Raw genomic sequence first — 26,834 nt, 5'->3', positions numbered from 1 at the left:
GAGAGATCTTCCATCCACTGGTTTACTCCCCAAATGGCCGCAACAGCTGCAGCTGCGCTGATCTGAAGCCAGGAGCCAGGAGCTTCTTCCAAACCTCCCATGTGGGTGCAGGAGCCCAAGCACTTGGGCCATCTTCTACTGCTTTTCCAGGCTACAGCAGAGAGCTGGATCAGAATTGGAGCAGTTGGGACTTGAACCGGCGCCCATATGGGATGCCGGCACTGCAGGTGACAGCTTTACCCGCTATGCCACAGTGCCGGCCACAACCACTACATTAAAAAAAAAAAAAAAAAAAAGTCATGTATCACCTAACAATAGAACACATTCTGAGAGATGCTCCATTAGATGAGCTCATTACTGTATGAACTTCACAGAGTGCTTAGGCCCAGAGAGGCTGGTTCAGTTACTTGCTGTGGACTTTAGATGAAACAGAGAGGTTGGGCCACACAAGGTATTGAGGTTGCTGCCAGTGTGGCATGGCATGTTGTTTTACAGTAAGCTTTTCTATTTGTAAATAGAAGTATGTTCTAAAATACCAACAGAGGGGAGGGCGTTTAGCCTAGCCCCAGAAGAGGTTAATACTCTGCATTCTGCTGGGTTTGAGTCCCAGCTGCAGCTCTTGACTCCAGCTTCTGCTAATGCTGGGAAGCAGCAGCAATGGCCCACGTCACTGGGTCCTTGCCACCCACTTGGGAGACCTGGATCAGGTTCCTGGCCCCAGGCTTTGGCCATGGCTCAGCCTTGGCCTTCGCAGGCATTTAGGAAGCAGCAGATGAAAGTGCTCTCCCCTTCCCTTTGTCCCTTTCCCTCTCAAATAAAGTTTAAAGCAAAATAATGATAAAATTATAGTAAATGCAAAGCCAGTAACATTCATTATTATTCTCAAGTATTATGTACTGTACATAAGTGATGTGCTATATTTTATACAACTGGCAATGTCGTAGTTTGTTTATACCAGCATCATCACAAATATGTGAATAATGCATTATGTTGTTAGGGGTTTTTCATCTCCTTTATAATCTTATGGGACCCCCATTGTATATATAGTCCATCAGAGAAGGAAACATTGTTATGCAGCATGTAACTATGTATGTGAACTACACATATAGAAGACCCTGGAAACATAAGGTATGGTTCTCTGTCGTCTGCATTCCTGAGAAGCCTCCAAACAGAGGCATTTCTACCAGGCTGACCCTGACACCACAGTAAGAGCCTCCAAGCTAGGCTTTGCCAAAGAGGTGGCTGGTGGAGTAACCCAAGATGGAAGGAGAACTCTGATCCATCGCAGGTGTTCTAAGCAAAGGCTGGGAGAGGCACAGTTGTACAAAGCCATTCACAGCAGTAGGTTACATAACAAATGTTGTTTGGAACTATCGGCTTCCTCCTATCAATTCCATTAGCTACTTCTTGACTTTCATTCCTTTAGGGTCAGGGCCATCTTAACTCCAGCACTGGGTTCTCCAGAAACTTGGCTAACAGCTAAGTCCACCTTGGAATTCCTTATCAGCCTTTTGACCAGGGAGGGGCCACCAAAGGCCCAGCTGCATGGCCAGCCTTCACCTTGTGGCTGGGGCTCATTTTTGCTGTGATACTTTTGGATTCCAATCTTTCAAGACTTTATTATTTAATCTTACAGAACAGTTTTTTTTTTCAGATTTTAGTCAGACACAAAAACTCTCCAAGGGCAGAACTTTCTGAAATATCTTTTGCTCTCCCAGGACTTGGCATAGAGTGCCTGGCACTGAACTCTGCAAGGGTGTTTTGCAGGAGGGGAGTGTGGCCCATCTTCCTGGGGTGGGGGTGGAGGGCTCCAGGGACATTTTGCCTTGTTTCCCTTTTTCTGTAAATACTTCCCACCCCCCACTAAGAATATAAGGTATACACAATTTACAGTTCTGCCTTTTTTCCAGAGGCATTTTCCTCTATTACCGTAAATTCTTCTCCTTTTGTTATATGTGGGTGTGGTTGATTAATAGAATATAACATCAATAATCCTACTTATATGGATTTGCCAAAATTCTCCAAGCTGGTCTCTTGATATTCGGTATTTGGCTCATTTTTCTAGTATCGACCCTTGTAAACAAAACTGTGGTGAGCTCAGCACTTTCAGTTGCATTTTGGCATTATTTCCTAGGATTCCCTGAACTGGAATTACTGGGTTAAAGGGCATGAATAGCTTTTTTGCTAATTTGAGAACACGTCATCTTGTGGTTTTAATCTGTATTGCTTTCCTTGTTAATGGTGCCAAACATTTTTCTTTATCTTTGTTTACTAGTCATAGTTCCTCCTTTGTGAGCTGTCTGTTCATGTTCTTTGTCCATTTCCTATTAGGGTCTTAGTAATTTTGTTATCAGTTTGTGTGAGTTTCTTGGTGTATGTGACTTTCTTTTCCACTCTAACCCTTGTCATATTTACTGAAAACAAGTTCCCTCTCTCTGTGGCCTGGGTTTAAATGTTAAAGTGTTTATTACTGTATATTTTTTCTAATTTTTCATAACTTAATAATTATTTTCATTTGTATTTTTATTCTTTAGACATTTTGAAAAAGAGACCCATACCTTCCAGTTCTTTTTCACTTCATTTCCTCCAAAATCCACCATGGTCTAGCTGCTGATCCTATGAAACTGCAAGTTGCTATCCCTAAAGTAATCAATACTCTTGTACCACTTTGCTTTTTTTTTTTTTTTTTTTTTTTTTTTTGACAGGCAGAGTTAGACAGTGAGAGAGAGACAGAGAGAAAGGTTTTCCTTTTCCGTTGGTTCACCCCTCAAATGGCCGCTACAGCTGATGCACTGCGCTGATCCAAAGCCAGGAGCCAGGTGCTTCCTCCTGGTCTCCCAAGCAGGTGCAGGGCCCAAGCACTTGGGCCATCCTCCATTGCCTTCCTGGGCCACAGCAGAGAGCTGGACTGGAAGAGGAGCAAACGGGACAGAATCCGGTGCCCCAACCAGGACTAGAACCCGGGGTGCTGGTGCTGCAGACGGAGGATTAGCCTAGTGAGCCGTGGCGCCAGCACCACTTTTCTAACCCAGCAGCCCAGCCTGACGCTTGGAAACAGGTGAAAGGCTGAGAGTGCCTCTCCGCTTGCTCAGCATGGAAGTGAATAAAACTTGAAGTGAGTCTGTTTCTGATGGAAGCAGTGTGAGAGGGAGGGGTTTCCCCCACACCAAGAGGAGATGCCCAGGCCTGGGAGAGGAAGGAGAAGTCTCTCTGGGTCCCACCAGCCCCAGGAGCCTGTACCCCACTTTCTATATCACATCAGGGAGACAGGGCCCTACAGCTGGGGTCCATGGGTCATGGAAACAACAGCACAAGGGACTGAAGGGCCCTGCAGACAGACTCCAGAATTTTAGCACAGCCTAGGTACTTAGTCCCAAGAAGAATTTAGCTTGAATTCCCTACTAGCCTAACAAGTGAAAATGGTTGCATGGTAAGATAATGAAATGGAGTATTGGCGCCACAGCTCAATAGGCTAATCCTCCGCCTAGCGGTGCCGGCACACCGGGTTCTAGTCCCGGTCGGGGCGCCAGATTCTGTCCCGGTTGCCCCCTTCCAGGCCAGCTCTCTGCTATGGCCAGGGAGTGCAGTGGAGGATGGCCCAAGTGCTTGGGCCCTGCAACCGCATGGGAGACCAGAAGAAGCACCTGGCTCCTGCCTTCAGATCAGCGCGGTGCACTGGCTGCGGCGGCCATTGGAGGGTGAACCAACAGCAAAGGAAGACCTTTCTCTCTGTCTCTCTCTCCCACTGTCCATTCTGCCTGTCAAAAAAAAAAAAAAAAAAGAAAGAAAGAAAGAAATGGAGTATTTATTGAACTGCTGGGCTTGCACAGCATGTGTCCTACCTGTCCGGGAAGCAGGTCACCACCAAGTTCCCCAGGCCACTGCCCTGCCCTCCCAGGCGTCCCCTGCTCTCTTGCTCTTGCCTTTCAGCTCCCCAGACCTGCTGCTGGCTTCTTTGTTTCTGTTTTGCTTTGTTCTTTTAATCAACCCCCATATCTTCCCTCCTGGTTCTTTGGACTTTGGGTTTCCTGCACCTGGCTCTGCTGGCAACTTGGGTTTTGAAATCCTCCATTGTCTAGTTAGAAATTCTGCTACAGCCCTGGTCCCAGTACACCCCTCCCATGCTGGGCCGGTCCTTTGGGGAGAAAAGGAACACAAGCACAGAAGGCATCGTTTTCTCTTCTCTGCCTGGCAAAACTACTCATCCTTCAGGACTCTGCTCATGTGTCAACCTGCTGGGAGCATTCCCCCACCTCCCTGGGCCAGGCTCCTGTTGTAGGTTTCCATAGCATTTTGTTTATACCTCTGGGCTTGTCACAATGTATTATTATTTGTGTGTTTACATGATACTCTTTCACCTTGATTAAGAACACCTTAGGGGCAGGAATCCTGTCTCATTCACTCAGCACAATGTCCCCTGTAGAACAGGGCCTCAAACTTGCTTGTTAAATGCCATTTCCCAGCCTGTCACACACCATGCTAGCCATCTTTTTCTATCAGTTAGTGAAGCATTTGACTGCAAGTAACAGAGAACCTTTCAACAGTGGCTTAAGTAATTAGAGATTCCTTTTCCTCACAGAAAAAAGAAGGCTGGAGGAAAGGAAACCCAGGCCCTCAAAGAACTAGCCTCTTCTTTCCTCCCTCCAGTGTTGATGAGTTGGTTATCAGGTGGCTCGTGTCACTTTGAGCACTGCACACATGTTCTAGGCAGCAGGAAGGAAGAAAGGCAAAGGACCGACTCTGTCCTTTTTCAGCAGGAAAGCACAGGTTTCCCCAGAAGACGTCTGCTGACATTTCATTGGCCAGAATTAGGTCACATGACCACTCCTAGCTGCAAGGGGAGCAGAGAAGGGGAAGTAGCAGGGGAAACAGGAGGAACATACATATGAATAAAAAAATTCCTGAGCTCCATGGCAAACATACTAAATCAGAAATGCTTGGAGGGCTGGCACTGTGGCCTAGTGGGTAAAGCCGCCGCCTACAGTGCTGGCATCCCATGTGGGCACCGGTTCAAGTCCCAGCTGCTCCACTTCCAATCCAGCTCTCTGCTATGGCCTGGGAAAGCAGTAGAAGACAGCCCAAATCCTTGGGCCCCTGCACCTGCGTGGGAGACTCAGAAGAAGCTCCTGGCTCCTGATTGGTGCAGCTCCAGCCGTTGCAGCCAATTGGGGAGTGAACCAGTGGATGGGAAACCTCTTTTTCTCTCTCTGCCTCTCCTTCTCTCTCTGTGTATAACTCTGACTTTCAAATAAATAAATCTTTAAAAAAAAAATGCTTGGGACCGGTGCTGTGGCGTAGAGGATAGAGCCACTGCCTGCAGTGCCAGCATCCCATATGGGTGCCAGATTGATTCCCAGCTACTCCACTTCCAATCCAGCTCTCTGTGATGGCCTGGGAAAGCAGTGGAAGATGGCCCAAGGCTCTGGGCCCCTGCATCTGCATGGGAGACCTGGAAGAGGATTGGCTCAGCTCTGGCCATTGTGGCCAATTGGGGAGTGAAGCAGCGAATGGAAAACCTGTCTCTCTCTCTCTCTCCCTCTCCTTCTCTCTGTGTGTAACTCTTTCAAATAAATGAATAAAGCTTAAAAAAAAAAAAAACAGACAGAAGTAGTATTGTATAAAAAAAAAGTTCTTGTTGAATGAATGGGAAACTGGATGGAACTAACGAAGGAGGGAATCTGTATGAGGTAAGCCTAGAGTTCAGAGACTAAATGAAACTTGAGGGGATATGATGGGAACTTTGTGTGTCAGTGGAAAATCCTGTTACAGACAGGACACCCCCTAATGGGACTGGGGGGTTATGCGATTATCTTCCTCTACATCATAGGTGAAAATTTCAGAAGAGGCAGATTTTCTTGGCACCATTTCCAGTGTCTGGGGATGACTGCAGAAAATCAATATAAGGCCAAAATATCTGTGTGCTGGCCTCTCAGAGTTTTGGTCTTTCACAAGACATTTTCGGGGAGGGGGGAGGTAATAATGACAGGAATTTTGCAATAGTCTTGTCACAGTTTATATAGCTGATGTGTCGAGCAAAGTACAAATGCCTGGGAAAAGCAAAGTTACCCGTAAAAGGTATGAAAAGATCGAAAAAGTTACGACCGTAAGGGACAAAAATAGAAATTGAAACCACAGACGTTCAAAATGCAGTGTTATCAAAAGCAAATGTTTGCAGCAGTTCCAGCAGTGGCAGCTACAGGTGGTTTCCATGAGAGGAAAGAGGACATCTGTGGTTTCAAAACAAACATTTGGGAGGATAATGAACTGCAGCATTTAGCAGAGAGGTTGGTACGGAGATGTGAAACAAATGTGAGGGATTTAGTGTCCTGACATTTGAATTAAAAATATTGAGACGCCATTGTCTGAGCACCAACTAAGGCATGCCATCCATCACTGTGCGAAAACCTGCTCACTCAATTCCTTGTTTATTCATTCCACAGCAGCCCTCAGCAGCCACCCATAGGACAGACATGGAGTGAGTTACACTGGGTGAACCTGGATAACTCACAGCTACTAAGTAGGCACCATGGAAGTTGCAGTCATATCTACAACTGCCAAGGTTGTCTGAAGAAATTGCTATGACAGCTGGTGCTGCGGCTCACTAGGCTAATCTTCCACCTGCGGCGCCGGCACCCCCAGTTCTAATCCCGGTCGGGGCGCCGGATTCTGTCCTGGTTGCTCCTCTTCCAGTCCAGCTCTCTGCTGTGGCCCGGGAGTGCAGTGGAGGATGGCCCAAGTGCTTGGGCCCTGCACCCCATGGGAGACCAGGAGAAGTACCTGGCTCCTGCCTTCGGATCGGTACAGTACGCTGGCCATAGTGGCCATCTTGGGGGTGAACCAATGAAAGGAAGACCTTTCTCTCTCTCTCTCTCTCACTGTCTAACTCTGCCTGTCAAAAAAAAAAAAAAAAAAAAAAAAGGAAATTGCTATGACAAAAGTAACAGAGATGGACTGAGGTTGGGAGTTTGACCTGTCCATTCAGGTGACTATTGCAGTGCCAAGAAGGAAGTGTTGGCAGAGGTCTGATGACACAGAGGCTGTGCGGTAGCTAAGAGACTTTGTTTGTGTATGGGTCAATTAAGTCTGTCTGTACAAAATGTGAAGCCAAGGTTTATTGATTGATTGATTTGTTTAACATCTGGGCTGCAACCTGCAAGTACTGTGATAAGAGGATTTATAGAAGCAAAATCACAAAACCACGTGTTTCTTGGCCCTCGTGACAGAGCATACAATCTGCATATGGAAAGTTCATTATGTAACCTCCTGAAACAGCTGGTGGTGACCTGCTAAGTTCACCACCAAGTTGACCAAGCTCTTAGTTCAAACAAACAGGCCAATGCTGGGTCACGGATGCAAAATGTTCAACTACCTTTGGAACTTGACCTGCTGACGGTGTTTCAGCTCATCAGTCAGGCGAATAGAGCCTGATCTGTTTGTCCTCTTCCCCTCCCATGATCCCACTGACCTACTTCAGCTCCCCGTGAGCCTCAAATATCTAGCATCCAGGCAACTGGGAGGGCTGTAATGTTATATGTGAATGCCTTCCCTCCTGGACATTCTGGGGGGTTGTTGTTAAGTTTCTTGCTGGTCCCAAGGACAGGAATTGAAATGCAGTTTGGTGTTACTGGAGAATCTCAGAGTTCAAATTTCTGGGGTCACAGCCTCACCCCCCCATAGGTTATGTGACACAGGTAAGTCATCCTATCCTCTGAGGTGCTGGAGGGCTTTACTACCATAGCCAACCCCTCTGTTCTGCAGCTGCAGTTTCAGCTTCTAGACCGTAACATTCTCACCAGCAATACCAGAGGTTGTCATTTCTCCCATAGTAAAAATCCAAAATAAGTGTCCATCAGCCAATGTCTGGATAAAGAAAATGTTGTGTGTATGCACTGTGGAATACTACTCAGCCATAAAAAAGAATGAAATCCTGTCTTTTGCAACAAAATGGATGCAGCAGGAAACCATTATACTTAGTGAAATAAGCCAGTCCCAAGAGAAATATCATGTTTTCCCTGATCTGTGGTAGCTAATACAATACAAAAAAATGTAATGTGTATGAGTAAAATTGGCATTTTGAGATTTTATTATTGGTTACAGCTTTGTCTTTACTGTTGGGGAACAGAGTTTTGTTTCTTCTCACTATTTGCTGAATTCTTTACATAGTGGAGAGTTAAGCTTATGATTATAAAGTAAGCTGAAAGTATGTCATTGTAAAAATTAAAAGAAAGAATAAGAAAGGAAGAAGGAGGGAGGGTGGGAGTTGTGGGGAGGGGAGGGTAGGAAGTATCACTGTGCCTCTAAATATGTATATATGAAATACATGAGGCCGGCGCCGTGGCTTAATAGGCTAATCCTCCGCCTTGCGGCGCCGGCACACAAGGTTCTAGTCCCAGTCGGGGCGCTGGATTCTGTCCCGGTTGCCCCCTTCCAGGCCAGCTCTCTGCTGTGGCCCGGGAGTGCAGTGGAGGATGGCCCAAGTCCTTGAGCCCTGCACCCCATGGGAGACCAGGAGAAGCACCTGGCTCCTGGCTTCAGATCAGCGCGGTGCGCCGGCTGCAGCGCACCGGCCACGGCAGCCATTGGAGGGTGAACCAACGGCAAAGGAAGACCTTTCTCTCTGTCTCTCTCTCACTGTCCACTCTGCCTGTCAAAAATAAAAAAATAAAATAGAAATACATGAAATTTTTTCACCTTATATAAATTTTTTAAAAATTAGATTAAAAATCCAAAATATGGACACAACCCCCCAGTCTCCCTATTTCCTTCCAGTTCCACCTCAACCCTTTGTTCTTCTTTACAGAAAAGCACTTTAGAAAGGATTGCTTAGTGATGTGAGCTGAATCATGTCCCATCAGATTCCTGTGTTGAAGTCCCAACCCCAGTACTGCAGAATGTGACTGCTTATGGACAGAGTCCAGTACAGAGGCAGTGGGGTTACAATGAAGCCATTTGGGTGGGCCGTAATCCAATGTGGCTGGTGTCCTTATAGGAAAGGAAGATTAGACATAGACAATGCAGAATGTGTGTGAACACACGGGGAGAAGATAGTCGTCTCCAAGCTGCACCTGATTCTTGGACTTCCAGCCTCCAAAACTGTGAGAAGACACACTTTTGTTGTTTAAGTCACCTGGTCCATGCTTCTTGCTGATGACAGTTCCAGCAAATGCATGCATTCCCCTGCCTTACCTTCCAGTCTTTCTCTTTTGTGGCCTTTCCTCTCTCTTTTTAACCCACTCCACTTGGCACTCCACCAATGCCTGGAACAGCAGTGGGAAGTCATCCCTGACCACCGTCTTTCCAAGATCCAGAGACCACTGTGCTGTCCTCATTGTTTTCCATATTTGGCTTCTCAGCAGTTGGTCATCTCTTCTTTTTAAAAAATTGTTAATTATTTTTATTTATTTTATTAAGAGACAGATCTTCTATCTTCTGGTTCATTCTGCAAATGATTGAATCAGCCAGGGCTGAACCAGGCCAAATCCAGGAGCCATGAACTCCACCTAGGTCTCTCATGTGGGTGACAGGGACCCAACTACTTGATCCATCACCACTGCCTGCAGGGTGTGGATTAGCAGGAAACTGGGTTGGAAGTGGAAGAGCCAGGACTAGAGCCAGGCACTCTGACATGGGATGCAGACATCCCAAGCGGCAGCTTAGCGTCTGTGCCTCCCACCTACCCCACGTTTTCCGTCTGAAGGCATTTTCAGCACTTGGATTCCAGACCGCCAGACCCATTCTTCACTTGTGCCATGCACTGCTCCTTCCTGAGCTTCTTCATGCATGTCCCTTATCCTTCTTTGTTCTAAAAGTCAGAGCCCAGGCCTAGCTCTCAGCCCTCTTCTCTGTGCATAAGCTCTTCCTGGCTCATCCCACCCAATTGTGTGGCTTTAAATATTATTTAAAAGCTGATGAATTCAACATTACCCCCACTATCCTTACCTTGAGCCCCAGACCAGATATTCACCTGCCTTGGACATTTCCACTCAGCATCTGAAGAGCCTCCCACCGGCTCCCCCACCCCCACCCACAGTCCTCTCTCTCCACTGTCAGCCAGGTCAGGACGCTGAGCATCTTCCTCAAGGCTCTCTCACACCAGTCCACCAGGCAGCCTCGTTGTCCCTCCCTTCCAAATCTGCATTTCAACTACCTGTCTCTACCTCTATGCTGCCGTCCTGTCCTGCACCCCTTTCCCCTTCCCTGAATGACTGCCTCATGTTTCCCCATATACAGTTGTTATCTAAATAGCAGCCTGGGTAATTGTTTGGAAATTCTTCCACCCCCATGATATTTCGAATGAAATCTGAACATCTCATTCCCTCCTGACCCAGGGCTTGCCCATCTTTCTGGCCTGTGTCCTTCCACAGTCCCTTTCAGCCTCACTGCCCTGTGGCCACACTGCTGGTCCTCCATAGATGCAGGTGGTGTTGGGGGAGGGCCTACATTCACTGTTCTTTCCACTGCTGCCACTGGTCACTACTAAGGGGTCCCAGAGCCTGCTGGCTCTTTCATCATTCAGGGCTTGGTTCAGAACTCAGCTCCTGGAGAGGGCTGCCTTGAGCCCCTCTCGCCTAGCACTTGCCCAAAGTTCAGATAACTCAGGACACTCAGATTACACCTAGGACATTTTAACAGACTCTTACTATCGTGCTAAGTATTGTATTGAGTGCTTTGTATGGGTTATCTCATTTGATCTTCAGAACCACCTAAGAAAACATTCTTATCATCCCCCTATATGAATCAAGAAACTGAGGCTAAGAGAGGTCAAATTCAAGGTCGTGCAGCTTGCACCAAGACCTGATTCCAGAACTAGTGCTCTAAACCACTACTAAGAGTCAGGCGCTTCACAGTTTAAATTATACCCAGAGTCATGGGTGAAATGAATTCTAGGAGCTGACTTTCCAGGACTGATTGGTTTCAATTGCACTTGTATATGAGCAAGTAAAGTAACTCAGGTGTATCAGTGTGTGCTAGGGAGGGGCTTATTTTCTAAACATTCAGATCATGCAAAATGCATGTTGGGGAGGCACAAATGCAAGCATGGGTCTAGACTACCTCTGTGATTCCTGCTTGTAGACTTAGTAAAGAAGAGGAGGAGGGTATTTTCTCATTAACTTTGGTGTTTGGGTGGGGGGACTTGAGTTATTAGAAGTTATTAAAGCTTTTGGCTGGCGCCACAGCTCACTAGGCTAATCCTCTGCCTGCGGCGCCAGCACCCCAAGTTCTAGTCCCGGTTGGGGCACCAGATTCTGTCCCAGTTGCCCCTCTTCCAGTCCAGCTCTCTGCTGTGGCCCGGGAGTGCAGTGGAGGATGGCCCAAGTCCTTGGGCCCTGCACCCTCATGGGAGACCAGGAGGAAGCACCTGGCTCCTGCCTTCGGATCGGCGCAGCGCGCCGGCCATAGTGGCCATTTGGGGGGTGAACCAACGGAAGGAAGACCTTTCTCTGTCTCTCTCTCTCTCACTGTCTAACTCTTCCTGTCAAAAAAAAAAGGGGGGGGGAGAAGAAGTTATTAAAGCTTTTAAGTTTTTCTTTTTTCTTTTTTTAACCTGATTTCCACATGCTGATTAGAAGTAAAAGTCCTGAAAATAAGAAATGACTGTGCAGTGATGAAAACAGCTGGGATTATGTTCCCTTCTTCATAGGTGAGGAAACTGAGGCACTGTCCCCATTCCATACTTACCCGTTCCTTCCTTTCCAGCCAGCCCAAAATGTTTTTCCCTTCCCAGTGTGCAGCAAAACTGTGTACCTTAGATCCATCCTGGCAGACCTGCCCTCAAGGCTCTGAAATTTACCTTCCATGTTATAATGATAAACACGAAAAGTTACTTCTTGTATGACTTTCTGGAAGTGTTGCAAAAACCAAAAAGACTACAAAGGAATTTCAAGTTCTATGGCCAGTCCCCTTCAATGTGTAGACCTGGTCAGGTATGGTCAGGTAACCATCAGCTACAGATGGTGCCGAACGTTCAGCTACACCAGCTGTCCCTTGGGCAAGGACTCCTGTTTGTTTAATGCCACTGGAGAGGCAGAGTCACACAGAGAGAGTTCCTAACTACTGGTTCACTTCCCAAATACCTGGGAGCCAGGAATTCAATTCAGATCTCTCACATGGGTGGCAGGGACCCATCTGAGACAACACCTGCTGCCTCCCGGGGTGTCCATCAGCAGGAAACTGGAATCAGGGGCAGAGCCGGGCCTCAAACCCGGGCGGTCTGCTGATACGGGATGCAGGTGTCATAGCAGGTGTCTTAACCACTGCACCAATGCCTGCCGCACGCAAGGGCTCCTCTGTCTCGGGCCCTTGCACTTGTTCTTCCTGCCGCCTGGGCCACACTTCCTTCCTGTGTTCAGTTCTTACTGCTCTAATGCCACCTCCTCAGAGAGGCCTGCTGGCCTTCCCCCACCAGCCTTTCAGGAACCCTTTCCCCAGGCCTGGTTTGTACCCACTACATTATGTATCTCATTGCTTATTTTGTCTCCTGCTCTACGGAGATGGAAGGCTCCTGAGGGAACCTTCACTGCTGTATCTCCAGGGCCTGGCATAGAGCAAGTGCTTATGAAGGAACTGTCGAGTCAGTGACTGAATGCCCTGAACACAGTGGACACTTAGGACTCACAGCGCCCCAGATGGATGAGTGGATCACATTTAACCCTTATGGAAATATACTCATGTCCTCCCTGTGTGAGCCACGAAGGGAAGGAAGTGACCACTCCTGCTAAAGAGGAATAAAGCAAGAGAGGCCCCAGAAGAACAGAAATCAAGAACGCTGACTCAGGTGGCTCAGTGTTTAGGCCTAGCTTTGCCATAGACTTGAAAAACCTGGACATTCAAGAACACAAATTAATCTTGCAAAATGTAATAGATATTTAAGGTACTTAATTCAAGCAAAAAAAGAATAACCCGATAAGCAAGTTTTCCTTAAACAGGTGGGTTATTGAGGCCGTACGTAGCTTATGTAAGCAGCAGTCCTATTGTCTGCATTATCCTTTGGAGAAGGGCAGAGAGACACATTGTGCTCAAGCTGTCGCCGCAACAGAGCGAGTCCTGGTTCCAGACCCCACCTCGGTTGCCGTGGCACACACAGATTGCTGGGCAGTGGCCCAGAAGCAGCAGCGGGAGTGAGGGGATAGCTTTTGCAGCAGGAATCATAAAAAACCAATACTCATGCATTTCAGCTAACTCTGACAACTGCCTCAGGACCAAGCCGGGTCTGCCCCAGCCAGCAGATCCACGCAGCTGCGGAGGTGGAGAGACGGACATTCCATATCAAGTATCTAGACCACATCCATTAAGGAATGACTTTGCTTTCTGCCCTGTTGTAAGGATGTTTCAGGTTAATTCTACATAGTTGGATTTTTATTTTTTATTTATTTATTTTTATTTATTTATTTATTTATTTTTTGACAGGCAGAGTGGACAGTGAGAGAGAGAGACAGACAAAGGTCTTCCTTCGCCGTTGGTTCACCCTCCAATGGCCGCCGCGGCCGGCACGCTGTGGCCGGCACACCGCGCTGATCCGATGGCAGGAGCCAGGTGCTTCTCCTGGTCTCCCATGGGGTGCAGGGCCCAAGCACTTGGGCCATCCTCCACTGCACTCCCGGGCCACAGCAGAGAGCTGGCCTGGAAGAGGGGCAACTGGGACAGAATCCGGCGCCCTGACCGGGACTAGAACCCGGTGTGCCGGCGCTGCTAGGCGGAGGATTAGCCTAGTGAGCCGCGGCGCCGGCCAATAGTTGGCTTTTTATCTGTGCATTCACCCAGGAACTTAAAAAGTCCTTAAAATTAAGACTTTACAGGGACTGGACAATGTACCCAGGGCCTGGGGTGGGGAGGGCTGTGCTCCCCCAGCCCTGGCTGCTGCATGAAGGGGCCCACCTCCCTCTCCTTTTTGGAGCCTCAGCCAGTACACAGACCCTTTTCATTTTAAGGAGTTTGTTTCTACTCACCATGAGGAACTAAGATTGAAAAATGAACCAAACTATGGATGTCAGAAAGGCCACAGCATATTGAAAAGCTTTAACTTATTTGAAGCCTTTAACTTACAGTGTAGGCATAATTCCTGACTGCTTCCCAAGATGGTAATGGCAGCCCAATTAGATTTATGGGTTTTTTTGGTTTGTTTGCTTGCTTTTTATTTCAGAAAAAGGAGCTAACTGAATCTCTCACTTCCTTGCCCCCAGGCTTTCTGAAGACAGGCTTTTCTTCCCTTTGGTAGGATAGTAGATTTCACTGGAATTCCAAGTGATTGTTCCAAATGAAATGCAGTGAAAAACTTCTTGTCTTTCCCAGACATTTGTGTGGTCAGAGCCCAGCAGAAAATGACCTAAGTGGACCTCACTTTGGGATTCCCCTCAGAACAGACTGGACAACTTGTTGCTTTCTGTTCCCAGGTTGCATCCTACGGGCTCCTCCATCTGTGGCTTGGTAGGAAGCATTATTCTTTAGCAGCCTCCATGCAACTGGCAGGGTGATGGCCGCAGCCTGCTTTGGTAAGCAGGAGGCAGGGGCATGAGTTGCATTGTATCGGGTGTTGGCATAAATGTGGTTCTGCCTTGAGATCCTTCAGAACAAAACATGAGACTGAATCCCTTTTGTTAGGGTAGATAAGGGAGTGCATTGAGCTCCCTGGAAAACAGACAGGAGGGCTCTGGCAGATGGAGAAAGAGGGCACCCTCACAGCAGGGGGCCAGCCTGGCCGTGGGTACTATAGCAACACGCCGAGAATTATCCTGTGAATTAAAGGATGACTGGATGCACTGGGTCCGCCTGGGCAGGGAACATGTCTGGGTCTTTGTCAGCCTGCAGAGAGGCTGGTCTGCGGTTGTGTGGTTTCACAGTGTGGTTGCGCTGGGATAGCTCTGCTGTGGGATGACATTACTCCCGAGTCTCACCGTATATCACCACAGACACCAGTGGCATGTCCAGAAGGGAGGCAGGGGGAGGGAGCCACCCCAGGTTCAGGCACTAGGCAGTAAATGTTTGTTTTGTCTGTCTGCAGAGAATTTAAAAACAATAGTAAAACTGCCTAAGAGTCAGTTTGCTTTTTATTTTTATCGTGCCCCAACAGTTCCAAGTAATGTCAGTGATAAAATACTCCTCCCTCATGGGAGCAGACTTCTCCCAAGCTTCCCCGCCCCCTCCTTGGTAGCCACTGGGATAAACAAGCCCTGGGGTGGGAGAGTAAAAATCAGCTGGCGAGTAAGCAGAGGCAGATGACTCCTGAGATAAGTTCATTGTTTTCAGTCATAAGAACTCTACTTTGTGGAGTGTAGAGATGTTTGATCTGTTATGGGCATTTAAGTATGTGTGTGTGTGTGTGTGTGTGTGTATATATGCATATATATATATATATATATATATATTTGAGAGCAGAAACAGAGGGAGATCCTCCATATACTGGTTCACTCTGTAAATGTCTCCATTGCAGGGGCTGAGCCAGGCTGAAGCCAGAAACTCAACCTGGGTCCTCCACATGGGTGGCAGTGACCCAAGGACTTGAGCCATCACTAGTTGCCTTCCAGATCAGAAAGCTGGAATTAGGTGCAGAAGTTGAGACTCAAACCCAAGCATTCTGGCACCTCAACTAGGGCCTTAACTGCTGTGCCAAATGCCTGAGGTTAGGAGCATTTCTGTTGGCTCTGTGTTTTGGTTACCCATGACCGCTTTAAAGTACTCCAACATTTAACGCCTGAAAATAAGTTTTTGGGATAGGTGTTTGGCATAGTGGTTAAGATGCTGCAGCTCACATCACAGTACCTGGGTTCAATACCTGGCTCCAGCTCCCAATGCTAGCTTCAAGCTAATGTGGACCCTGGATGAGAGCAGTGATGGCTCTTTTAGGATCCTGCCACCCACATAGGAGACTAGGTTTGCATTCCCAGCTCCTGGCTTTGGCTCTGCCATTCCGGCATTTGGGGAATGAACCAGTAGTTGGATGCACTCTCTCAAAATAAATAACTACATAAATAAAAACAAAATTAGTTGTTCGTGATTCTGCAGTGCTGGCAGGACTCAGTGGGGATGCCTTATCTCCTATATGAATTGTCTGCTGGGTCAGGAACTTCTGAGTGGGCTTCTGCCCTGGTGTCTGATCCCTCGGCTGAGGTGGGCTGAACAGGGGCTCCCTAGCATGGGGCCTCTCCACACGGCCAGTGTGGGCCTGCTCACAGCGTGCTGGCATTTCTGTGGTGGCTGGCTGTAGCCAGAGTATAGTGCGAAAGCTATGAGGCTTCCTTCGGGGCTGGGCTTGGAGATCCTAGAACCTTATTTCCACCACATCCTATTGATCAAAGCAGTCACAGAGCCAGCCAAGATTCAAGGGGAGGAAAAACAGACTCCACTTCCCGATGAAGGAGATCTTGTGGTGGCCATCTTTGGGAGCGTCATCGACCTCACGTTGTTTTCTCTATCATGAAAAAGTATTGTGTGCTTGCATTTGTTGCCTATAGCTGTGATAAACATTATCAAGCGGGAAACAGATGTCTTTTTGACTTTTAAAAAAATTAGACCTTTATAATTGATATTATACTTGGGTTCTGAATGGGAAGATGGTCTCTTCAAGATTCCAGAGGAGACATCCGAGATTGTGGGGCTCCTAACACATCGGTGACATTTGAAAGAATATATTGGGATGAGCCTGATTTGCTGTAATCTAAAATCCAACCCGCGTTCAATCCTGTGAGACTCTCTAGTGTGTAAGTTAGTCTTGTGACTCAAAGTGAAATGACCACATTTTGATCATTACTCTTGAGTGTCAGACAATCCCCTAAAATATGGTTTATATTCTTTAAAAAACCAGTTTTGTTGGAAGTGGCGTGACCACCGGATTCTTGTGTCAGAATGAGGAGCCTCTCAGAGACGGCCATGTGTGGCAGCTATGCCCTTCGAGGGTTGTTGCACACTTCCCTCTGGGTCACAGAATGACCCCTCACTCCAAACAGGATCCACGGAGCGCTGACAAACATACTCCTTTGCCTTCTCCAGATGTGGACAGGTTTGGAATGTGTTTGCTAGAGCGCTCATCTCCCCCTCTCCCTGTAAACAGCCGGGTGAGCGGGTAGGCGCGGTGAGCCGGCCCAGCTCGCCCGTAGGTACCCAGCACACAAGTGATAACTTCCTGGGGCCCTGAGCGCTTAGATGCAGAGCCGGCGGAGGAAGCAGGCTGCCACCTCCCCTGTCTGCTGGGGGCGGACCTCCCCGCCCCCAGGCCTGGTCTGCTGGCCTTGCGCACTGGCGGAACCCTACGGGCAAGTTCCCTCAGCCCCCAGTGCTGGTTACTACAACAGGTGGGGCCCGGTCCTTGTCCGAAAAGGGGAAGTTGAGTGGGCCGGCATCGCCCACGACGCGGCCCAGCCATTCCCTCCCGGGAAGGCCTAGAAGTGGCCTTCAAGTTCCAACCAAGTCCACGGCTCTAGCTGGAATTGGGGCTCCGGGAGTCTGAAGCCGCTGACACTCTGTGTCTTCGCTGTCCTCTCACGGAAAAGCTTCCTGTGTTCCCCGGGCCCCAACCCCTCGACAACGGGCCGCTGAAGTTGGGTTCTTCCCCGCACCGCAAGCGCACCCCGCGGGCGCCCCCGCCCCCTCCGGCCTCCTCGGCTCCCGGCTTTTGTTGCCCGGGCTTGTTTCTGACTCGCGAACGCCGCCCGGCTCGGCGCCAGGTCACATGCGTTAGTGACAACCTCTCGCAGGGCGGCCCCGGGGCCTCCGCGCTGCCGATTGGCTGGAGCCCGGGCTGGCGCGGCCCTGGGGCGGGGCGGCCGGCGGGCGGGCCCGACGCGGGCGGAGCGGCCGATCAGCTGTTGCGAGCGCTGCACAACAACAAAAGGACACGAACTGCCGGCGGCGGCTGGGGCGCAGCGACAGGAGGGCTGGAGCCGGCCCGCGCCCCGAACCCGCCACCCGAGGACCGAGCGAGGTGCAGCCTGGCCGGACCGCAGCTACCTCAGCAGCCCCGTGCAGCCCTGCGCCCGAGCGAGCCGGTCCCTACCCGTCCCCGCCGAGCCGGCAGCCGCTTCGTTCGCCCGCGCATCCCGGCTGTGGCTCGGGCCCACGTAAGTGCTGGCGGGGCGGGCGTCCAGGGCCCCTCGCTGCCCGCGGTCGTGACGGCGCAGCCCGGTCCCGGAACCCGACGGCTCTGACCTCGCGCCCTGCCCTCTGGCTGTGCCCTCTCGCAGCCTGTCGCTTCTTCCCTGCCGCTGTCTCCGCCCACGCCCTCAGCCGACCCTCGGCGGTCCCCGCGGCCCGGGTGCGAGCGGAGGCGGCGGCGGGGACCTGGGCCGGGCCGAGCCCCAGCGCTGGGCGGCGGTTGGGTGTTCGGTTTCTGCCTCCTCCCCCGGGCCTGGCCTGCTTTCTTGGCCGCGGAGGACCCTCCTCCTCCTCTTTCTCCTCCTCCTCCTCCAGCACTCGGCCGTGGGATGGGGCTGCCGGCTCGGGACGCGGCGTCCGGGCTCTTCGCCCCTTCGCCCGCGGGGGCACGGGAGGCCCTGGGGCCACGCGGACCCGCTCCGCTAGCCGAGCCCTGCCCGGTTCGAGTGTCCGGGGGACCAGTGCCTGTTGCTTGATCTACTTGATCTCACGCAACACTAGTTGAGATTGCACCTGTGGAAGGAGTGAGTTGCGTTTTGCTTTGTTTGGGATCTGCCAAAGCAGATCTGCTTGATCCTGATCGCTTATTGAGCACTTATTATGTGCCGTGTATTATGCTGAAGACTGCCTACATGATCCCGGTCGATCCTCGCAGTAACCCCACGAAGTCGGTCCAGTTTTATAGGAAGGAAATCGGGGCCCAGAGATGAAATAATTTACTCAAGGCCACACAGCCAGTTAAAAAATTTAAAAACTACAGTTGCAGATGGGACTCAGGTTAAATTGTATTCCCTGATTACTTCTCACTAATTCTTGTGTAGGGTGGATTAAGGATGAGCCCCTTTGCATCTACAGCTCCGAGGACTTAGCCGTCCTTTGCTAGTTATGAGAAAAAAGGGGGTGGGGGTGGGACTGTGACCCTTAGGGTCCTAGTGAATTCCCTAAGGTCCTGAAGTCACTTGCTTGGTCATTGAACTACATTTTTCATTTGCAGGTGTGAAAAACCCTGGGAAGCTTTTGGCCTTTAGGTCACAGCCATTGTAATTCTGAACTGGCAGCAGGATTTTTCAAAGGCCCCTGCTTGGAACCAGGTCCCTACTAATTTATGTGACCAAGGTCTCTTGTTTTCACGTCCTATCTTTTGTTCTTTTCTATTCCTTCATATTTCTCTTTGGAATGGCCCTGCTCTTCAGATGCAAGGTTAACAGACCACGAATTACTACTGGGCCACTTCACTCAGCTTCAGGCCAGGCTTTGGAGGGCTTGGGGGAACAGCCTCCCTTGCAAACTAGTTTAACAGACTGGGCAGCGTAAAACGAGCAGCGGTGACTTTGCCTTGTTCTGCAGTTCAGAATGGGGGTAAATTACTTGGATCAGTATCTTCATCTTTCTGTGCTAGTGGGGGAGGGTGGATATCAATAGGATGGGAATTCTAAGGCTGCTTTTCAGTGTAAACACTTGATGTGTGAAAACTGCCACAACCGTACCAACCGTACACATATTTAGAAGTTAAAGCCTGAGTTGTTGGGGTTTTTTTAATTATTACTATAACATTGTTTTTGGAGCCTCCTACTGGCAGCAAAACCAACTGAAAAGCACTGTTCTTCAAAGTTCATAGAACTGGAGCAGAGGCTGATAGGAGCCTGAGAACTCTTGGGCAGGGAAAGACAGCAGTCAGAGGAAATTTATGCTCCAATGCCTGCTCCACTCCTGGCCTGCTCTGCCGCTTTCAAGCAAGGTGCCTAATTTCTTTTTTTTTTTTTTTTTTAAGATTTATTGATTTATTTTAAAGAGTTACAGAGAGCGAGAGAGACGGAGAGAAAGAGGTCTTTCGTCCGCTGGTTCACTCGCCAGATGGCCACAACGACTGGAACTTTGTTGATCCGAAGCCAGGAGCCAGGAGGTTCTTCCGGGTCTCCCACGCAGGTGCAGGGGCCCAAGGAGCTGGGCCATCCTCTACTGCTTTGCCAGGCCACAGTGGAGAGCTGGATCAGAAGGGGAGCAGCCGGGTTTCAACCAGCACTCACATGGGATGCTGGTGCTTCAGGCTAGGGCGTTAACCCACTGTGCCACAGCGCTTAATTCCTAAGCCTCAGTTTCCTTATCAGTAAAATGGGATGAGTACCTCAATTGAAGCTTTAATTATTGCATACATTTTGCAGGTAAAGAAACTCAGACCCAAAGATGGTAAATGACTTTCTGAGTCTCACAACTGGCTTGGAATGAACTAGTAGTTAAAATTTCCCGAGTGCTCTTAGGTGTCAGGCAGAATTCTAAGTGATGTACACCAAGTTTTCCTGGTGGTCTCATAAAGCAGATGTTGTAGCTGTGGTGCTCTTGTTAAGGTTGAGACTAGAGGCACCCACGTGTTTACCAGATATCCTGAGTACACAGGGGTTACAAGCAGCAGAGCTGGACTTGAACTGGGCGGGTTAACCAGAGCAACCTTTAGGTACCACACCCCACTGCTTTTGGTGGGTTACTTATCTAAAAAATGAGAAAATAGCATTTACAATATCTTCCAAATAGTTCCCTTTATAAGTTACAAACTAGAACGTTCTTACCCATAGGTATCAGACTTGGCCACCTTTTTCTGCCTGCTGAACATTTCCCACTCATGTACTAATACCAAAAACATTGGTGATAAAGTGTTAAGTAAAGCAAGATACATAATTGTGCATGCACTAGACTACAACTAGGTAAAAAGAAACCTACCTTAGAAGAAAGAGGGCTAACAGAGATTGCAACAAGGCAGTGGAAGAATAAAGGTTCTATAATGTGTTTTGGTTTATAATGAAACATTTCTTTTTAAGAGGGAGGATGGAAGTACTTTAAGGAGCCGGCACAAAGCTGGCTTCTTGCAATGCTTGGGCTCAGACACTTTGTATCCTTTTCCACTGGGAGCTGCTGGGCTGGGGTTGGCTGCAACTGAAGGTTTACAGGTGCCTCCAGAAACCCCAGCCACGCCCCCCGCCCACCTTGCTTGCTTCTGCCCCTTAGTTCAGTTGCAGAGCTGTTTTTGTAAACTTGTCCTCAGTACACGGGCTCTCTCTGGAATTTCTGTTTTAGTTTTAACATTGGCCCAGAGTTGCGGAGATCAGAAAGTCAGTGACCATGTGAGGAGGAGAGGAATGTGAATCTCTGCTTTGCCTTTCAGCTCCACGGAAAGCCCACCCCGTGGAGAGCCTTCTTTACTGGGCAGGAGCCAAGGTCAAGAGCAGCAGTGACTGGGCCTGGACAGTCTCTGGGCCATTAGTGGGAGGAGAGGCCATTAAGATTTTAGGGAGGTTTTTTTTTTTTAAGGTTTATTTTTTTTTTGTTTGAAAGGCAGAGTTTACAGGAGAGGCAGAGATGTATCTGCTGGTTCACTCCCTAGATGGCCTCAAAGACCGGACCTGGGTGATCCTGAGCCAAGAATTTCTTCTGGGTCTCCCATGTGGATGCAGGAACCCAAAGAGTTGAGCCATCTTTGTTGCTTTCCCAGGCTGTTAGCATGGAGCTGGATCAGAAATGGAACAGTTGAGACTCAAACTGGTGCCCATATGGGATACCAGCATTGCAGGTGGCAGCTTAACCTGCTGCATCATAGCCCCAGCCCTGGGAGGTTTTTCAAGACTAACACTGGGGCTGGCGCCGCGGCTCAATAGGCTAATCCTCCACCTAGCGACGCTTGCACACCGGGTTCTAGTCCCAGTTGGGGTGCCGGATTCTGTCCCGGTTGCCCCCTTCCAGGCCAGCTCTCTGCTATGGCCCGGGAGTGCAGTGGAGGATGGCCCAAGTGCTTGGGCCCTGCACCTGCATAGGAGACCAGGAGAAGCACCTAGCTCCTGCCTTCCGATCGGCCACGGCGGCCATTGGAGGGTGAACCAACGGCAAAAGGAAGACCTTTCTCTCTGTCTCTCACTGTCCACTCTGCCTGTCAAAAAAAAAAAAAAAAAAAAAAAAAAGACACTGGCCAGCAGAAATAAGAGATTGGGAACCACATGTGTGTTTAACTGTTCTAGTAGCCACTTTCAAAAGGAAAAAGAAACAAGAGAAATTAATTTTATTAGTATATGTAAATGTATCCAAAATTATCTCAACATGTAATCAATATACACTTTTTACTGAGATAGTTTGCATTCTTTTATTGGGTAGGCTGAGATACGGAATCTTTCAAATACAGCCCAGTATCTATTTTACACTTATAACATAGTTCAGCTGTAAAATTGTCATTAGAAATACTTGATCTGTATTTGGACACAAAATTTACAGTTGACAAAGTAGATTCACATACCCTAATTATTCCTAACATACTTGAAAGTTTTCCCAAAACTGACTCCATTGTTAGGTTTCAAAATTTTTTTATTGTTTAGTGTTTTTTTTTTTTAAGATTTATTTATTTATTTGAAAGAATTACAGAGAGAGAGAGGGAGAAACAGATCTTCCATCTGCTGACTCCCTAGATGGCTGCAATGGCCAGGGCTAGGCCAGGCCAAAGGAGCTTCTTTTAGGTCTCCCACATGGGCGGCAGGGGCCATCCCTCACTGTTTTTCCCAGGCCGTCCAGTAGGGAGCTGGATTGGAAGTGGAGCAGCTGGGACCAGTGTCCATATGGAATGCCAGCATCACAAGCGGCAGCTTTACCTGCTGTGCCACAGCATTGGCCCTCCAGACGTCAAATTCAAATGGATAAAAGAAGATCTAGTTTCTCAGTCACATCAGTCACATTTCACATGTTTGTTCACCTAATGTACCTGGTGGGTGGGGTCCTCAAACAGCTCCTGTGCCTTAGTGACACCCACGTAGTGAGACCAACCTTGGCTCTTCATTATGTTAGAAGTTTGTGGAGAAAGGGAGGATGTGAGTAAACCTCATATCCCCATTTTTCTAATAGTGAGACTGAGGCTTAGAAGGGCCAAACTGTTTAGCTGCAGGCACCCGTGGTAGAGCCAGCGCCAGAACTTCTGGTGCCCAGGCCAGCGCTCCTCCCACTCTTTCCCAAGGGCTCCACTTTCCCAGCAGGCCTCAGCAGGCGCTTGGTGTACATGCCAGCAGAGAGCAGCAGTGAAATGCAGGATGAGCGTGCTATCCCTGGACTTCTGTACCCACACTCTGCCAACCTGATTCTAGTTGTCCCTACATGGTCATGGCACATCTGGAGGTAGGCTTTGACCAGGAAGCCCAAAGGGCATTTTCATGCACTGCTCCTTAGCGGCTCTGGGAGAGCCTGGGCCCTGCACAGTTGTGTGCTGTCCAGGTGTACGCACTGTGCACTCCATGGGTTTGCAGCTGTAGCCAGAGGGGCTCCAGCAATGCTTTCTGCCTTGTGCCTGACCTGGGCCCCAGTGTCTTACCCTCAAACAGTGACAGGGGAAGAAAGACAGGATGAGCAGGGGCTTCTCCCCTCCCAAACCAAAAATTCCAGCTGTGAGAGTCCAGCCCTGCCCTGTGGAGATTGGGACAATTCTCCCAGATGGGTCAGCAGACATAGCATTGTACTTGGGGCTGCTCTCTGCTCCTGAAATTGCAGAGAAGTAGGGAAAAGGTTTTGAAAATAGTTTTTCCTCCCTAGCTTGTATGCTCAGAAACTTTGATTTGTGTTAGAGCTGTGATTGCTCATCTCTGGGGATTCTGACAATGCTGCAGCTCAGGGAAGCCAACTCCACAGCCCACTCTCCTCGTTCCTCTCACCTGGAACAAAAAGCCGAGTCTGAATCCTCATCCTAGAGCCCCAGCCTTCATGATTTGGCCATGTTGCTTTCCAGAAGGTTTCAGGAAGACTGGTTATGCAAGTGACACTTCCTGTTTACTCAGTTTTAATCATTAATGGCTGAGGATGGTGAATTGTGAGCACGAAAGTGTTCTAATGTCATTTATTTGAGATGGTTTACTCTCATGGCAGTGCACCAAACAGCTGTAGCAATTTACACACGAGGAATTGAACCAGGGCCTCTCAGACCCCAGCAGATGACTGTTCTGCATGTGAAGTGTCAGGAGCCTGAAGTTTGGGCTCAAGGCAATGCTTATGATTTGAAGAAAGTGTCAACTACTGAGGTGCCTTTCACCCGTCCTGGGGGATGTCATCCACTCTGATGGTTTCTGTCATCTGCTTTGGGTTGGAAACTCCCGGATCTACCACCGGCTGAGATCATTCCCTACACTCCAAAACCCTACGTTCAGATGTCCACTCAGTGTCTCCTGCTCTGCCACTTTGCAGATTGCCTGAAGAGAGCATGTCAGAAATGCTCAACCTGTGTGTTCTGCAGTGTTCTCATTCCCCTAGTGATCTCTCCTCCCTCCGTTGGGCAGGCCAGAAACCTGGGTTGTCTTTTGACTTTGCCTTCCCCTTAACCTCTGGCATATGAGACCCTGCAAGATCTGGCTTGTGCTTAGCCCCGCAGCCTGCTCTCTCAGCCCTCTGTCTGGATCTTGAGCCATGCCAAAGGTGCCACATTTTACTAACCTGCAGGTTTCTGCTGTGCTCTTCAATATTTATCAGTCCAGGCCAAAGCCAGGAGTCTGGAACTCCATCCAGGTCTTCAATGCTTGTGCCATCACCCACTGCTTTCCCAGGTGTATTAACAGGGAGCTGGAGCAGATATGGGACAGCCAGGACTCAAACAGGCGCCCAGATGGGATGCCTGCATCTCGGTAGGGAGTTTAACCTACTGTGCCACAATGCTGGCCCCACCACTGTGTTCTTGTCCCCCCTCCCTCATCTTCTCAACTACTGAAGATTAGAGGCATGCATTGCCAGAGTCTGCGCAGCTGGCTATATTTCTCTCATGACATTCATCATACTCGGTTGTCACACTTGCTGTGGGATGGCCTTGTTCACTGTTCTCTCCCCTGTACTGATAGGTGCCCAGTAAATATTTGTAGACTAATGGTTGACCTGGATGGAGAAATGTGTGCCTAGTACCTTGCTAGGTAAATGGCCTACGTTATCTCATTTAACAAGAGGAGAATCAGGGAGACTGTTTAGGAAGTAGATTTGGCAAAATATTGGGAGAGACAGCAGGTTGGCTGAAACTGGATGAGAGTGATGAGGGAGTAGGGGATGTGAGCCACAGTCCACAGGACTTGCTGAGGGCTTGAATGGGGAACAGGGGAGTCGGTAGGATGGAACAAGAGGCGGCAAGGGAACTGCTGAGTTTTTGGCCAGAGTAACTCCTGAGAAGGGAGTGGAGGGTAATCGGTGTGTGTGGATAAGTTTGTCAGGAGGAGATTAAGAGCTGTTTCTGATAGGTGTTCAGCTTGCTGTGCCAGGTGGACATGGATATATCAATCTAGAACCCTGTAATAAGATCAAGCAAGGCTAGAGTTCCTCATTTAGAACCCCCCAAAAGTCCCTAGGCCAGACCTCTGCCAACTGAAGTCTTCTAGCTTCCTGACTCGCACAGCACGTGGCCGCAGAGGCAGGATTGGAACCCATACCCACCAACTCCAGCACTGCCTGCTGAGCCATGACACAGGAGTGGTGTTTCCAGTCCCCGCTGCTGCCCCGCTCAGCCACCTGTGGTGTACACGGCTCCATGCCAGCCTTAGGAATTGTTCTGAATTTGAAGTATGCTGTTCTTACAGATTTGGAGCATACGTAGGTATGATTAGAGTCGTATACAAGAAGTACAGCACAGAGGGAAAGATGAGGGCCTGGTCTCTTTTTTTTTTTTTTTTTTTTTTTTTTTTTTTTTTTTTTTTTACAGAGTGGATAGTGAGAGAGACAGAGAGAAAGGTCTTCCTTTGCTGTTGGTTCACCCTCCAATGGCCGCCACAGCCAGCACGCTGTGGCCGGCGCACCGTGCTGATCTGAAGGCAGGAGCCAGGTGCTTCTCCTGGTCTCCCATGGGGTGCAGGGCCCAAGCACTTGGGCCATCCTCCATTGCCTTCCCGGGCCACAGCAGAGAGCTGGCCTGGAAGAGGGGCATCCAGGACAGAATCCAGTGCCCCGACCAGGACTAGAACCCAGTGTGCTGGCGCCGCTAGGTGGAGGATTAGCCTGTTGAGCCACGGCACCGGCAAGGGCCTGGTCTCATGGTGGTCACTAGGCACCAAAGCTGGCTTCCTCTGAGGACTCCTGCACAGTTGAGTGTCATGCAGCGAGGACGCCAAGAGGTAGCTTTTGTGCCTCTGCTTGCAGAAAAGGAGGGTCGTAGCTGGAAATATGTTGTTCACTTTCATCCCTTATTATCAAAGCATAGGTATGGAAAAGAACCAACTCCTCCCCTCTTATTTCATATTTAAAGATATATACAGGTTACATTTGAACACTTGATTCATAATGTTTCATAAGGAAGGATGTTGCCTTCTTGTGCTTGGCTCCATAGGAGGAAGTGGCTATAGAGTATAGGCTAAGGCATATACTAGTAAGGGGAGTGTGTGTGTATTTATTAAGTTCATGTATGCTGATATGGAGTAACCCCTTTTTCTGTTTCATTTTAGGGATAATGACTCTTGTTGTTTCTCACCTAAGTTGAATAAGCACCCTGCGCACTTTAATTTCCTGGTGGTGCCATCAGGCTGACTGAAGACAGGAGTTTTGAAATCGCAGCTATAAAGACATCCAGCCAAAGTCTCAATCTTGCCTTAACAATGTTACAGAGGCTGAATAAAATGTTTATGGGTGAAGTCAATGCTTCTTCCAACCAAGAGCCAGAATTCAGTGAGAAAGAAGATGATGAGTGGATTCTCGTTGACTTCATAGGTAAGGTTTACCCCCATGGTTAGCCTTCACAGTGAGAGTGGCAATGCCTGCCTCTCAGTTTTTGC

General features: G+C 49.0%; 1 protein-coding gene across 8 annotated transcripts in view; it reads left to right on the top strand.

Moving 5' to 3' along the window:
- The window catches only part of TP53INP1 (tumor protein p53 inducible nuclear protein 1), a 119,514-nt gene that overhangs the window by 83,091 nt on the left and 9,589 nt on the right, over nt 1-26,834 (top strand). For 3 of the 8 annotated variants that reach the window (XM_008255761.4, XM_008255766.4, XM_051844635.2), the window contains exons 1-2: nt 17,912-18,050; nt 26,508-26,769. In XM_008255761.4, coding sequence (XP_008253983.2) covers nt 26,658-26,769 — 112 coding nt within the window. In that variant the 5' untranslated portion in view covers nt 17,912-18,050; nt 26,508-26,657. Of the gene's footprint in view, nt 1-17,911; nt 18,051-19,078; nt 19,201-19,855; nt 20,011-26,507; nt 26,770-26,834 lie in introns of those variants that run through there. The other 5 variants (XM_070075326.1, XM_051844641.2, XM_070075324.1 and 2 more) reach the window with 4 other exon arrangements.

Source organism: Oryctolagus cuniculus, chromosome 6 (genome assembly GCF_964237555.1).
Source record: "Oryctolagus cuniculus chromosome 6, mOryCun1.1, whole genome shotgun sequence".
Classification (NCBI taxonomy): domain Eukaryota; kingdom Metazoa; phylum Chordata; class Mammalia; order Lagomorpha; family Leporidae; genus Oryctolagus; species Oryctolagus cuniculus.
Note: the sequence above shows the minus strand (reverse complement) of the source record. Positions and strands in the feature narration are given on the sequence as shown.